This window comes from Mesoplodon densirostris, chromosome 19 (assembly GCF_025265405.1).
Source record: "Mesoplodon densirostris isolate mMesDen1 chromosome 19, mMesDen1 primary haplotype, whole genome shotgun sequence".
Taxonomy (NCBI): Eukaryota; Metazoa; Chordata; class Mammalia; order Artiodactyla; family Ziphiidae; genus Mesoplodon; species Mesoplodon densirostris.
Genome location: NC_082679.1, coordinates 13,128,362 through 13,144,151, shown reverse-complemented (window position 1 = coordinate 13,144,151; position 15,790 = coordinate 13,128,362). Strand labels below are relative to the sequence as shown.

Sequence of the window (15,790 nt, the reverse complement as noted above, 5' to 3'; positions counted from 1 at the left end):
ACTCCTCCCTACTCCCTATTCCCCTTCCCTGCTCTATTTTTTTCCCTATAGTGTCTAACCTTCTAAAATGTCATCTGCAAATATCTGATGTTTATCATCTCTCTAACTTGACTACGCTGTCAGCTCCACGAAGACAGGGCAGATGCTTCATCTCCAGTGCCTAGAACTGTACCTGGTAGAATAGCAGGTGCTCAGTAAGTGAATGAAGCCCCTGCTGTATTAAATAAACATTCACTGGGCACTGACCCTGTGCCTGGCCCTGGCCTGGGAGATCCTGGAGATACACTGATGACAAAGACAACCCCAGACCCTACTGCCATGGGGCTTCCAGTCCAACAGGGGAGACAGACCTGTCACTAGACAATGACAGATCAGAGTGATCAGGGCTGGGATAGCGGAGGCACAGGAGGCTGCAGGAGCCTAGAAAAAGAGCCAGACCCAAACTTTCAGGTCAGGGAAGGCTTCCTGGAAGAAGAGACAGCTGAGCTGAGCCATAAAGGACCAGTGAGAGATAGCCACGAAAACCAGGAGGGGGAGTGGTGTTCCTTTGCAAATGTCCTGAGTGGAGAGAGAGTCCAGCCAGGAGATAAAGAGTGTGTTCTCTCTGTCCCCTGGGCCCATTCTCCTCTTCCTAAGCATGTCTTTCTTATCCTTTCTTCACAAAGTCTTGTCTTAGCCAAGAGGATGGGGTATGAAAAAAGGAGTAACAGGCAGAGGGGACAGCATGAGCAAGGTCAAAGGTAAGATAGATCGTTCATTCAGTCAGCAACGCCTCCATGAGCCTTCCTGTGTGTCCAAGTCTGTGCCAGGCAGTGACCGAGACAGCCCACATTCACAGGCTCTCAGTCCAGGGACCACTGTTCACATCTGTCTTCCCCCTAAGACCAGTGATCTTCATTTTTAAATGACACAAGTAGTGCCTGTTCAGTACAGAAAACTTACAAAATATGCACGAGCAAAAATGAGAAAAGAGAAAATCACCCATACTGCTGTACACATACACACGGGGAGGGGGAAGGGTAAGCTGGGACGAAGTGAGAGAGTGGTATGGACATATATACCCTACCAAATGTAAAATAGATAGCTAGTGGGAAGCAGCCGCATAGCCCAGGGAGGTCAGCTCGGTGCTTTGTGACCACCTAGAGGGGTGCGATAGGGAGGGTGGGAGGGAGATGCAAGAGGGAGGGGATATGGGGATATATGTATACGTATAGCTGATTCACTTTGTTGTGCAGCAGAAACTAGCACAACATTGTAAAGCAATTATGCTCCAATAAAGATGTTAAAAAAATACTCACATTTATGAATCATGCCAGGTTTTTTTCTACCTTTAAATACATTTATACTCAAAAAAAAAATAATGAGACCATGCTGAAGTCACCATTTCATGAACTCCTCTTTTCTCCTAACAAGCTCTTGTGGACATCCTACCATGATCCTACCAGGAACTCTAAACCTTTGTCAGGTCACTGACCTCTGTAAGGATCTGACAAAGTAATGGACCCTCTCCCTGAAAAACTACCCAGCATATGCAAGATTCTGCACATAAGGTCAAGGGATTTGAGGTCCCCCTGAGCTTGTGTTCAACCTCTCTAGCCTTCAAGAACACTACTTTAATCCACTTGGTTATTAATCTCACAGATCCACCTGCACACTCACAAAACGAGGGAGATACACGAATATTCACGGCAGTACTGCTTGCCAGCATGAACAAAGCGTCCAACCACAGGGGCCTGAGCTAAATGAACTATGATGCATCCAGCCGATGACAAACTGTGCAGCTGTAGAAAGGAAAGAGGAGGCCCCCTTCCTACTGACAAGGAGACAGCTTCAGAATGCACTGTTCAGTGCAAAAAGTAAAGTTCAGAACAGAGCACAAGTACAGTACTGTTTGCTAAGAAAGGGGAGACGTAAGAATGTATTCTTTGTGTTGGCATAAAGAAACCCTAGATGAATACTCAGGAAACTAGTAAAAGTCATTACCTGTGGCGAGCAGGGAAAGCAGGTAAAGATAGGCGTAAAAGCAGGATCTTTCACAACATGTCTTTTTGTTTTGAGCTGTAAATTCTTTTCCTATTTAAAAAAATTAATCGCAGCAACATGGAAGAAACTCGAAAGTATCATGCTGAGCAAAAGAAGCCTTACACAAAAGGCTTCTTGCACTGGATGATTCCATACTATGAAGTTCTTGAACCAGCAAAACTAATCTATGGTGGAAAAAAATCAGAACTGTGATTGCCTCTAGGGGTGTGTGGGCCATTGTTTGGGAAGGGGCACGAGGGAATTTTCTAGAGGGATGAAAACCTTCTATATCTTAACAGAGGTTTGGTTTGCACATTTGTCAAAACTCAGTGAACAGTGATTTGTGGATTTTATTATGTTTAAATTTTGATTTGTGGATTTATTTATGATTTGTGGATTTTATTATGTTTAAATTTTGTTTCAAAAGTAATCAAAAAGGGCCTCCCTGGTGGCGCAAGTGGTTGAGAGTCCGCCTGCCGATGCAGGGGATACGGGTTCGTGCCCCGGTCTGGGAGGATCCGATGTGCCGCGGAGCGGCTGGGCCCTTGAGCCATGGCCGCTGAGCCTGCGCGTCCGGAGCCTGTGCGTCCGGAGCCTGTGCTCCACAACGGGGGAGGCCACAACAGTGAGAGGCCCGCATACCGCAAAAAAAAAAAAAAAAAAAAAAAGTAATCAAAAAGAAGTGTGAAAATATTGTATTCTAGTTAACAGTATGCTTGCTAAAATCTTTAGGGGTGAAGTGTATTGATGTCTAGGACTTATTTTAAAGTGCATAAAAAGTAAGAGGGTGGGCTTCCCTGGTGGCGCAGTGGTTGGGAGTCTGCCTGCCGATGCAGGGGACGCGGGTTCGTGCCCCGGTCCGGGAGGATCCCACATGCCGCGGAGTGGCTGGGACCGTGAGCCATGGCCACTGAGCCTGCGCGTCCAGAGCCTGTGCTCCACAACGGGAGAGGCCACGACGGTGAGAGGCCCGTGTACCACAAAAAAAAAAAAAAAAAAAAAAAGTAAGAGGGATTGTTGAGTGGCCAGAGGGATGGACAGATGATAGATGTGTGATGAACTAAGCAGAGTAAAATGTTTAGAATCTAGGTGATTGGCAAATGAGTGTTCACTGTACAATGATCTCAACTTTTCTGGGTGTTTGAACATGTTCATAATAATATGGTAGGAAAAAGGGAAATTGTTGTTTCTATTTATTTTGCTGTTATTATATTTCTGTAATTTATATTGGCTGAGTAGTAATCCATTTACCAGAGGCAGAATAGCCTAGAGGTTAAGACAGAGACTCAGGAGCCAGCCTGGGGGCGTTCCCAGCTCCATCCCTTACTAGCCCTAAGCCCTTGGGAAGTCATTCATTTCTCTGGACCTCAGTTTCCTCATCAAAAGTGTTAATAATAATAACCCCTACCCCCATAGATTGCTGTGAGCATTAAATGCGTTAACACATGGAAAGTGCTAAGAGACAAACCCGGCACCTAGGAGGTGCTCACTACATTTTTAGTGTTTGGTCACTTAAGAAATTACCCACCGTTGGACACTTTGTCTTCTTTCTCTCTCTGCCCGCCCCCTCTTCTTTTTTTTTTTTTTTTTCTTTTTGCGGTATGTGGGCCTCTCACTGTTGTGGCCTCTCCCGTTGCGGAGCACAGGCTCTGGATGCGCAGGCCCAGCGGCCATGGCTCACGGGCCCAGCCGCTCCGCGGCATATGGGATCCTCCCAGACCGGGGCACGAACCCGTATCCCCTGCATCGGCAGGCGGACTCTTAACCACTGCGCCACCAGGGAGGCCCCCCGCCCCCTCTTCTTGCTATTATAAACACATCGGCATAAACTTTTTTTCCCCTAACCATATCTCTGAGCATTCTAAAAATTTTTAGAAATTGAATTGCTGGACAAAAGGGGTTTAAGGTTCTGCCACTGATTTTCAAATCCCCCCTCCCGAGCCCCCACGCCCTCAGCCCACTTCTCTGCACCCTCCACCCCTTGGCAAAGGGCTCGGGTCTGGGGCCTGACACTGCCTCCTCCTTCTGCTTGTTGGGTGGCTCATGGGTTTCTTTTTAACCGGGAACCCTCCTCTGGATCCTTACCCGAGCAAAGCCAACTTCCCCGCGGGCCAGTGACACCGCGTGGCTGTAGGCGCGCACGGTAACCAAGCCCACGTAAGAGACTCTGCGGCTGCCCCGGTGCTCGTTCTTGGTCTCCACGCTGAAGGCAGGCAGGGTCTGGTCGTCGCTGCACAGCTCCACCATCGAGTACAAGCACGTGCCCATCATGTCATAGCGGCGGCCATCGAAGGTGGTGTAATGGGGGTCACCCTGGGCGCGGCAGGTGGCCGCGGAGTCCGCCAAGCACCTGGCCTGCCCATCCAGCACCTTGCAGAGCTGCTTGGGACCGCACTGCTTGCCTTTGCAGGAGGCCTTCTCCTGGGTCTGCAGGGCTGGGGAGGGAAGGGGGGTGGCCACAAAGAAAGAGTCAGGAGTGTCCACCCCACCAGGAATCCTGGAGCTCTCCCACCCTGGGGAGTTTGGGCAGTTAGCTCACAACTACCCATTCTAGAAGTGGGGGGACTGAGGTCTGGAATCTCAGAGGGAGAGAGCTGCTCAGGCCTGACATCTCTTAGGTTTTCTGGTTCCCCAGAAAACACAGCTCAGCCTAGAAGATCTGGAAGGTGGTGAAGAACCACCAGGCAGGAACAGTCATGGAAAGGTTAATGTGTGGCTTTTCTCTCCCTGTTTCCCCCTTGCCCCTACCTTCCCAATCAGGCTAAAAGGCTAAGGGATCGTTTTTATTTTTTATTTATTTTAAATTTTTGGCTGCACCACACAGCATGCAGGATCTTAGTTCCCTGACCAGGGATGGAACCCATGCCCCCTGCAGTGGAAGCACGGAGTCCTAACCACTGGACCGCCAGGGAATTCCCCAAGGGATCTTTTTTAAAGATAGAAAATGGAAGACAGAGACTGTTCAGTAGAATGGAAACGGTGGCATCAGGCTGCCTAGGTTAGAATCCTGGCACAGTCAGTTAGCTGTGTGACACTGGAAAGTAATTTATAATTCTGTATGTCTCAGTTTCCTCACTTGTGACATGGGGGTGATAATAATACCTTCTTCACAGGGATAGTTGGGGAAGGGGGGAGTAGCCTGGCTTAAATAAGCTAAAATATAAGCAGGGTTTGGAACTGATCCCAGGTGTTAATTAGGTTAATTATTACCTATTATAATCAATCACCCACCTCTTCCACATTACTATTCAAGCCTGAAGTGGCCCTTTGAAGTTGGGTAGCTTCCATGCCCTGGAGGATGGATGGGAGGGGCATTTTTGCCAGTGCCGGGAACTCTACTGTCTAGGATCCTTGCTTCGGGAAGGGGATCCACATAGGGAGAAACAGCTCTTCCTCCCCTGCCTCCTAGTCTCCAGAAGCTCTTGCCTTCTGTCTGCTCATAATAATAGCTCACCCTTATGTAGCCCTACTCACTTGCCTGATACCCTCTAAATGAGCTACAAATGTTAACTCATTGCACTGTCACTTAACAACCCTGTGAGGGGTGCAGTTATATCCCCATTTTACAGATGTGGAAATAGGTCCACAGAGGTGAAGTCATATGCCCAAGGTCACACAAGCAAAGGTGGGATTTGAACCTGGGAAGTCTGGCTTTAGCATCTGTGCCCTCAAACGCTGCACCGCTTGGAGGCAACTCCTCAACAGGCTGGGCCCAAAAGTACACAGAGGGCCAGGTCCTAGAAATTAACTATGTTAACACATACAAGGCACCTAGAGTGGACCCTGGTATGTTGAGAAATACTTCCCCCACATGGTAGCCATCATTATTAGACTTTTAGACCTCCTGAGTTTGGCATTCCTATATGAGGTGTTGGGGGAGTGGCAGTTAGCAACTGGTATGGTTGTGTGTCAGTAGCTAAAATAACAAAATATTCCCAAGCTGGTTGGTGAGAAGCTGCTGACCTGACCCGACCCCGCACAAAGATCCCTCCCTCTTGGCACCTTGGCTCTCCCCAGGAACCTTTCCCCAATGCCACCCCCCACAAAAGCAACAGACAAAGGGCTGATGCCAGACACCCTGGGGGCTTCTAGGACCCTGCTGCAGTGCTCTGACTGGCATCTCTTCAGACTGGTTGGGACCCTGGATCATACCAGTTGCTAAAACACTTAGAGTATTGTTCCTGCAGGGGGTTGGGGGACAGGGAGGGCTTGGGAAGCCTTAAGGAAAAGAAGGATGGCAGGGAGGATGCAGGTGAGTGGGAGACAGCCCAGCTGAGCCAGGAAGCCACAGATGAGCACAGAGAGGGTGGGAAGAGGGAAAAGGCAAGTGAGCTGGCACAGGGGTCCCCAGGTGGACAGGGCCAGAGGTCATTTCTGATCACTTACTCCAGCCGCAGGCAGCTGCTGTCCCAAAGCTCACGTCCTGGTCCAGCCCAAAGGTGAGCAGCCCAAAGTTGGCAGCAGCCTCAGCCACATGGATACTGTCCGTAGTGCCGAGGTCCACTTCAGCATATGAGAACTCACTGCCTGGCACAGCGGCCCAGGTGAGGTTGGCCCCCAGCCTCTGCCCATCTATGGTCAGCTCACCAGCAGCCTTTGTTGGTGCCACTACCAGGGCCACGCACTTAGATTTTGGCACGCTCTTCACCACATAGGCAGGGCAGTAGGCTGCCACATCTGGGATCAGGACCAGGAGGGGGTCATAGGTCACTCCATCTTTGGTGGTACCCGTGCCAAACAGCAGGACTTGGATGCCCACATCTGCAGACAGGTAGAGTGGCCGGGACTGCTGGATCTCAAACTCTGCTACGTTACCTGCCTGGAGCCCACGGGAGCCAGTGGTGCCCCCGAGGTTGTAGGTCAGCTGCGTGGCCTGGCTGGCCACGACGTAGACCAGGTCGTAGCGGGTCTGGAAGGACAGAGGGGGCACCACATAGCGGGTGCCCCAGGCAGATGTGGGTAGCAGCTGCTCCACCACATGGTTGCAGTTCGTGTTTTTCTGGGCACAGCTGTGGCCAGAGAGGACAGCCACGGGGCTACTGGCGGTGACCTTTGACCCTGAGAGGTCAGCTGTGCTCTGCACCTGGGCCACCTGGTAGGGGTCCAGAGTCACACTCAGGACATTGCCCGCTGAGTAGTACTTGCCCTGGAATGTCACTGACCCCTTCAGCTGTATACTGACAGAGGCACCGGCTGCACCCGCCACCACAGCAAACTCCTTGAGATTCTGGGACGAAACGCTGGCGGGTGTGAGCACAAAGTACTCAGTGCCTAGGGCGCGGACAGGCCACAGCTGTGTCACATCTGCTGTGTTGGGCTTAGCGTTTACTGCCTGCACAGAGATGTTGCGGTCAGAGTGGACCACCACCGCACGCTGGAAGGTATTGCTGCCGGCCATCTCAGCCTTGGCAGTGATGTTGACCACGACTGACTGCCCGGGCCTCACAGTGACATCCTGTGAGGTGCCATCTACCCGGCTGAGGATGGAGACTGAGGTGAGGCTGTCTGACAGACTGGAGAGGAGGAGGTAGAGGTAGGCTTTGCTGTACCCGAGATTATAGTTCTGCAGGAAGGCCGTGAGGAATTCCTCTCCCCCGCTGTCCTTGGGGTCCACTGAGGCCTCCTGGGTCAACCCTGGGGTGAGAAAATGCAGCTGTGGGTCTGCTTTATCCAACCCTCCCCATCAGAGAAGTAACCTCATACCCCGTGCCTGGGTCGCATGTTGAAATACTAACGTGGGTTTCTATTTTCTCTCTTCTCACTCCTTTCCCCTTATTCATGCAGTGTTCACCTACCAGCCTTTCTGGCTTTTGCCTTCCAAAAGCCTGAACACTTCAGACAGGGATCTCAAACTCAAACACTGACGGGGCCAGGCAAGTGATGTAAATGTGTGAAACAGAATGGGCAGACTGTGCAGCTAGAGCATTCACATGCCATGGAAAGTGGGGTGTTGCTATTAGCTTTAATCTGTTGTTATGATGATGGCTTATGGGCTCTTTCTTAAAAATGTCACATCTTACCATTTTTTCAAGAGAAATTGGATATCTGAATTTCCATGTGAAATCTCCTATCCAAAACTGTTTTAAGTAAGCACTATGGGGCCCAAACTGGCTGGATTCAGGTGCCAGTTTGTGATTTCTGTCTCCATAGGATTAGGGGTGTATGTGAAGGGGAAAAGGGGATTATGGGAGTATGGACAAAATGACTCCTAGAAATAGAGAGGAGTGGGGACTTTTCAACACCTCAATCTAGGAAAAGATTCTCCAGGGCTGAGAAGAGAGAGGGGGAGGGAGAGAGATCACTTTACAGGATCTTGGAGAGAGTTGTGATGGTTATAGAAGGACTGTCTGCCAAATAAGGGGAGCCTTGAAGGACATCCCAGGGTCCCATGGGGCCAGGGGATCAGGGACAATGAATGTTTCTAAAGTAACCTAAATAGATGTTGACTGGTAAAGAGGGCCGGGATGTCCCATCCCTCCCCCCAACTTTGGCTTTACCTAAGACTCTAGTTCTGGACATAGCCCTAGATAATTGGGCACCAAGTCCCCCCTGCCCCCTGCCAAGAAAGACTTCAGTGAAATCTTCCATCACCTCAGCAGAATGAGGCTCTAAGTCAAAACTTTAGCTGAGTTGCAGAAAATCAAGAAAGTTGTAGTTCTTACCTACTTGAATTTGGGGACTAAAGTTTTTACCTGTTTCCCTCTGGAACAGAGAGAGAATGGGTGAATTCCACCACATTTCTCTGCAGGACTTAAAGGGTCTCTCTCCCATCTCAGCTAGCCTGGGGTGATACTGGGAGATGTGTTTGTGGAGGGGGCTCAAATGGAGGGTGCTGACCCAGGCAGGTAGAGTTCTTCAGGCTGGAACCAGGACATAGATGGGATTTTCGTCTGACTTACCCCACAGGAGGGTTGCTCCGGCCCAGAGCATCCACCAGCTCCGCAGAGAACCCATGTCTGCAGTGGAGAAAGAGAGGGGGTCATAGGAGGCTGGTCTGCCCCTCCTGCCAGAGGACAAAAGGGCCCAGTCTCAGGACAAGGGCTGCCTGGGCACCAGGAAGGCTGAGGTGGGCTGAATCCAAGGGCCGGTGTGTGTGTAAGGAGAATTGGACATCTGGTGGGCCTGGGGGTTGGGCAGGGAGGGCAGGACAGAGGTAGGATAGGGAGTTGGATGTCCAGTGGATCTGGGGGGAGTGGGATGGGGAGGCCTAGAGCCAGGGGCAAGGGTAGGGGACCTGATGTCCCACTTCCAAAGGGGATGCAGCCTCTCTCACCTGCAGGTTCCCGGAGCTGCAGGGCTAGTCCCAGGTTCCCTGGGCTGGGCTATATAGTGGAGTTTCTGGACTCCTCAGGCTACGCCCTGGGCCACCTGCCAGGCAGATGATGCCAACTTCTTGGAGGAGGCTGCTAATCTCAGGGCCAGCTGGAATGGGGCCCCTGAAGGCCTGAGAATGGTGGAGGGCAAGTCTGAATGCCTGAGTCCTGAGAGGGATGTGAGAACAGCTGGTGGCTGTGCCTGGGGAGCCTGCTAGAAACTTCAGTCCTGGAAGGGTGGTGTCCCTGAGAGAAACAGCTGGGGAGCAGGGTGCTGAAGGCCTGGAGCTGGGTCCCCAGGGGGTGGGGAGCAGGAGTCGAAGTTGGCAATTGGTCTTGTTTGCTGGTTCAATGGCTAAGTTTTTTTCCTTTGGCTCCTGCCAGGAATAACAGTGAAGGACCCACATCCGGGTCCCCACCCCCCACAAGCTGTTCCCTGGTCCCCAGCCACACATATCCTCTTTCCAACCATTCAGGGTGGGGGGCAGGTGTCTGAGATGTGCAGGAACCTGAGCATCTGACTCAGGACTTTGTTGTGGGACACAATACCTCCACCCCCAGACCAACAGGGCTTCCTGGGTACCTAATCTGCAAAATAGGAACATCAGAACTAGCTTCACTAGGCTTACTTGTCTCCCAGAGGGCACTCTGTAAACTCTCAAGGAGTACAGGTGGGAGGCAGGCTCTTCTGGTGTGGTCCCAGGTGGGGAGCAGGTGGCACCTGGGGGCTGGAGCTGTGTGTAAAGAATGATGCAGACCCCTGTTTCCTGGTTCCACGCAGACACTGGGCTCCACTTTCTGGATAATTTGTTTTCTGGGAGGTGTTTTTTTTTCCTGAGACAGGACTCGCTGAACAAGTTTTGGGTGATTCTGTGCCCCCATCACCCAAAAATCTGCCTGGGATGGGAGTTGGGGGTGTAGGTCACACACGGGGAGCAGAAGCAGAGACAGCTGAGAGGTGGTGTGGGCATTCTGAGGTGGAGTCCGTTCCTTCTGAGGGGCTGGCCTGACCCATGCATGCCCTGCTCTCCTCCGCCCAGCCCCAGGACTCATTGCCTGGGGAGTCTCCCCTGGAAATAGCAGCTGCAAAGCCTGTGTGTCCTCTTGGACAACACCCCAGCAGCTGCTGCCCCCAGGATTTCTCCTCTCTTATCACAAGGCTTGGGCCTCTGTGTGGTCAGGGTGGATGGGGGCTGTTAGAGCCCCACCCAGGGCAGGTTCCCAGAGGGAGAGAGAAAGGCTCAGAGCTGACTGGGCCCCAAGGTCAACCAGGAAAATGAGGTGAGTAAACAAGAGACTGGATAAGAGCCAGACATATTAAGAAACAGGCAGGGGTGAGGGGACCAACGGGGAGTGAGAGCTTTGTGGGGAGTAGTGCCTGAGTCCCTGAGGAAAAGGACCGGGAGGAGGGGCTGCTGGGATTCCTAAGGAGGAAACAGCTATTGCAAACCAAGATGTCAAAATCTTCTGTCGGATACACCTTGTTTAGCCTGAGACACTCAGAGAAATAAGGGGTGAGGGAGCAGAAAATTAGAGTAAGACTCAGAGGTGATTCTGTCCCCCAATCTCTAAGCCTTGAGGTCTCCCCTGGTTGACCCCAGAGAGATGCCTTCCCCCTCCTCAAAACCCATTGTTGCATTCTGTGGCCAGAGTCCCCAGAAGTGGGGCGGCGGTGGTGGGAAATCTCACAGTTTAATATTTGACACCCCTGGGACCTTCTCCCTCCTTTCAGAGCCCAAGGGGTGTGAGAGTGGTGGGTGGGTATGGTACGATGCACCCTGTACCCTACTCCATATCATATCGATTCTCAGAAACCCCACTGGGAACCCCCTGAGATAATCTGTGAGGACACTTCCTTGTGGTCAGCGAAATTACATCCATCCTGCCACTGGCAGCCCTGCTCTGAGCCCAAACAAGGGGTGTTTGTGTGTCCAAGCCCTCTATCCTCTCCCTGCTGATAAGATCTGTAGGGGACAGATCTGTACTGGTCATATGACTTGAGACCCCTGGGGACCCTCTGGCTTGTCTGGGTTTTAGAGATCCAGGGTACAGGTGGAGACAATTTACTCTGCAGCTCAATTCAGATTTTCTGGCAATTTTCAACTTCATTCTTTCATGCTCTGGATCCCACAAGGGTCTCTGTACCCCCTTGGGGAACTCCTTCATCTTGCACAAGTTGCCACTAACCTCCCTGAGGTTCAAACTTGATCTTGTTCCTCCCCTGCTCAAGGAAATTCCATGCTTCCCTGTCCCTGTGAATGCAAGTCCACACTCTTGGCAGGACTATCTCAAGCCCTAATGCTCCATTTCCTGCACCCTCCACCTTGCCATTGCCTGTGCAGTTCCTTCCACTTGGAACACTCTTCTTCATATTCTACCTGCTAACTCCATGCCTGGAATCCAGACGTCATTTTCTGCATGTGTCATTCCTGAAAACCCGAGCTGAGGCTAATCTCTTTTATTCCTCCTATACGGCACTGGCCATCTGCTCCCTTGCTTTATGGAAATTCCCTTTATTTGTCTTACCTTCTTGAAACTTCAGACCTGTTACAGCTATGTTCCTATTCTTCACCTCCCCACCCATCACTCTTTGACCCACCACAAGCTGACTTCCATGTGCATTGAAACTGTCCTGCTAAATCCTCCAGTCTCCTCTTACTTGCCACTTGATTCTAGCTCCTCTTTAACATTTGACATGAATGCTTCCTCCTCAAAAATTTTTAATGTCTTGGTTTCCATGATATCACTTTCTTGTGGATCTTGTGTTACTTTGGTCTGTTTCCTATAATAACCCCTTTAACATTGGTGGCCCTCAGAAATAATGCCATTTGCAGCAACATGGATACAACTAGAGATTATCATACTAAGTGATGTAAGTCAGAAAGAGAAAGACAAATATCATATGATATCACTTATATGTGGAATCTAAAATATGGCACAAATGAACTTATTTACAAAACAGAACAGACTCATAGACATAGAGGACAGACTTGTGGTTGCCAGGAGTGGGGGGAGGGAGAGTGGTGCACTGGGAGTTTGGGGTTGGTAGATGCAAACTATTACATTTAGAATGGATAAACAACAAGGTCCTACTGTATAACACAGGGAACTATACTCAATATCCTGTGATAAACCATAATGGAAAAGAATATAAAAAAAGAATGTATATATATGTATAACCGAGTCACTTTGCTGTACAGCAGAGATTGGCCTAACATTGTAAATCAACTATACTTCAATATAAAAAAACTGGTGGTCCTCAGATTCTCTTTCTCTGCTTCTTTCTCTAACTACCTCTTTTCTCCAGGAGATCTTATCCATGTCCATTTATGCTGTCTAATAGAACTTTCTGTGATGATGAAAATTTTCTGTGTTTTGTGCTGTCCATTGTGGAAGGCAATGGCTCCATGTGTCTACTGAGCTCTTGAAATGTGACTAATGTAATGGAGGAACTGAATTTTTTATTTAATTTCATTAACCCATTTAAAATTAAAGTAACCACCTGTAACTTGTATCCATATTAGACAAGACAAAACTCTAGCATTGTTGCTAGCCCAGGCTCCATTTCATCTACCTAGTCAGCTGCTTATATGTCTGTCACCCACCTACTAACCTATTTATTCTCTTTTATACCCATTTTTACATTCCTGGCCCCCTTGTAGGCAACCATTCTAATGTGATTCATGAGAATATTTTTAATGTCTTCTTGAAATAAAATACACATGTTAGTAAGTGCACAAATCATAAATGTATATAGCTCATTGAATGATCTCAAAATGAATACATCCTTATAACCTACACCCAGGTCAAGAAAGAGAATGTTTCCAGCATTCCAGCAGCCCTCTTCATTCTCCTTCTTAATCACTATCCACTCCCTACCTACCATAAGGAGCCACTATTTTGGCTTCTAACACCACAGATTATTTAGCTTGTTTTTGAACTGTACACAAATGGAATCATAGGTCTAGGTTGTTTTGTGCTGGCTTCTTTCACTCAGTGTTATCCTGTGTAAATAACTATAGTTCATTTTCGTTGCCATATGGTACTTGCTTGTTTAAAAATCACTACAGGGACTTCCCTGGTGGTCCAGTGGTTAAGACTCCATACTTCCGCTGCAGGGGTCACGGGTTTGATCCCTGGTCAGGGAACTAAGATCCCTCATGCCACGGCCAAAAAAAAAAAAAAAAAAAAATCACTACATATTTACCCATTCTACTATTTCCACTTTGGGCTAATGAATACTATCTTCTGATGCACATGTGCACAGTTTCTGTTGGGATGTGCTGTGGAGTTCCTAATGGTCATTGCTGGGTCATTTGGCTCAGCTTTAGTAGATGCTACCAAACATGTTTCAATTTCAACTCCCACGATCAGTGTATGACCAATCTGGTTGCTCCACGGCCTCACCAATATTTGGCCTTGTTAGACTTTGTAATTTTAGCCATTCTAGAGGTGTAGTGGTATTGGGTTGTGGTTTTCATGTGCATTTCCTTGATTTTTTAGTGAAAAAATCAAGAATGTACTTGTTCATTTTAGTAATCTATTTGTTCAAGTCTCTTGCCCATTTTTTAAATTGGGTTGTCTGGTTTTTTTTCTTATTGATCTGTACAAATTCTTTATATATTCTGGATACAAGTCATTTTTTGTTAAATGTTTTGCAATTTTTTTTCTCCCACTATGTGACTTATCTTTTCACTTTTTTTTTTTGGCCCACATTGTATAGCTTGTGGGATTTTAGTTCCCTAACTAGGGATCAAACCTGGGCCCACAGCAATGAAAGTACACCAAGTCCTAACCACTGGACCATCAGAAAATTCCCTTTTTTCACTTAAAAATATATTGATTGATCGACTGATCTGGCTGCACCAGGTATTAGTTGCAGCATGTGGGATCTTTGTTGTTGTGTGTGGGATCTTTAGTTGCAGCATGCGGGCTCTTAGTTCCCTGACCAGGGATTGAACCCCAGCCCCCTGGACCACGAGGGAAGTCCCCCTTTTCACTTTTTTAATGATGAAAAAATTCTTAATTTTTTTTTTTTTTTTTTTTTTTTTTTTTTTTTTTTTTTGCTGTACGCGGGCCTCTCACTGCTGTGGCCTCTCCCGTTGCGGAGCACAGGCTCCGGACACACAGGCTCCGCGGCCATGGCTCGCGGGCCCAGCCGCTCCGCGGCATGTGGGATCTTCCGGGATCGGGGCACGAACCCGTGTCCCCTGCATCGGCAGGCGGACTCTCAACCACTGCGCCACCATGGAAGCCCAAAATTCTTAATTTTAATGTAGTTCATTTAATCAATCTGTAACATTTCATGGCTGGCCTTTTTTTTTCTGTGTTGAATTCTTCTAATCCAGAAACATTCTATTTTTTCCCATTTATGTAGATTTTCTTGGATTTATTTCACCAGTATTTAAATTTTTTTCAGAAATATTATGGGGACAGGAAGTAAGAATTCTGAGGGGCCTTAGAGAAAATAGAAAAGTGATGTGAGCCCTGTCAACTTGGCATGTGCTGTGTCTGAAGAAACTAATAAACATGCACTCTGAAGACTTTCAAAGGGACACTTTGTGCTTGATGTAATGGTTAGTGAGAGTGAGTGGGCTCTGGTAGATATTGACTCTGATGAGGAATGAATAGGTATTTCTCAGGACATTCTCAGGACTTGTGACCAAACCCTTTTACAACTGGACTCTTAAGAGTGGATCCTCCTACCTAGAGTGAAAACATGACACCATCCAGGAAGTTGAAAGAATGCCTCCCAGTCAGACATGCCATTTTTCTCTTCTTTGAATAGGTGAACTACAGGGGTTTAACAGCTTCCTGCCTGAGCCATGCCCTTCTCCAGCAACCACAGATGGAACTGAAAGGAAAAAGGAAAAGCAGTGGGCAAAATTATCTAACTCAAGATTTCAGAGCTGAGTTGATGCAATTCTATGAAGAGAAGCTTTTGGAAAACCTTTAAGACTGAGTTAGGGGACCCTAACACAGAGAGCTGGGTTCTCCACCCCCGGCACCCTGTAATTCCTTTACCAAAACACATTTCACATTGTCTTGTAATTGTTTTCTTGACTTCCTTAATCTGAATAAGGATGTGTTTATTTTGCTGATCAGTGGATCCCCAGGGCCTGGTATAGTCCGGGCTCATAGTGGGTAGATAATAATTATTTCCTGATTGAATGGAGAAATGAAGAGAAGCTCTGGAGGGGTGACCCAGGTTTGTGGGGTTCAGCTCTGTTTGTCGTATGGCCCTTCGGTGGAAGTTGTCCTTCCCATAGCGATAATGGGGGGTGGTATAGACACTGCAGAGGCAGAGTGGGAGAATCAGGCTGCCTGGTCATATAACATGGATACTCTGTACTTCAAGTACACAGCTCAGATCAATGGTCTCTGTGTTCAGATCTTTTTCTAGGAAAAGTGATGTTGGCTATTTTTAAGCTTAGTCAAATATTGCTGTGACACAC

The 15,790-nt window shown here is 48.5% G+C and overlaps 1 protein-coding gene across 1 annotated transcript in view; it reads right to left on the bottom strand.

The window, feature by feature from the left end:
• FCGBP (Fc gamma binding protein) overlaps positions 1-15,128 on the bottom strand; it is a 46,168-nt gene extending 31,040 nt beyond the window's left edge. Inside the window, exons 1-3 of the mRNA XM_060083234.1 lie at positions 15,042-15,128; positions 8,922-8,978; positions 4,108-4,457 (exon numbers count right to left, since the gene is read on the bottom strand). Of these exons, the coding sequence (XP_059939217.1) occupies positions 4,108-4,457; positions 8,922-8,978; positions 15,042-15,099 (465 nt within the window). The 5' untranslated portion in view covers positions 15,100-15,128. The remainder of the gene's footprint in view (positions 1-4,107; positions 4,458-8,921; positions 8,979-15,041) is intronic.
• Positions 15,129-15,790: the final 662 nt, after the last annotated feature.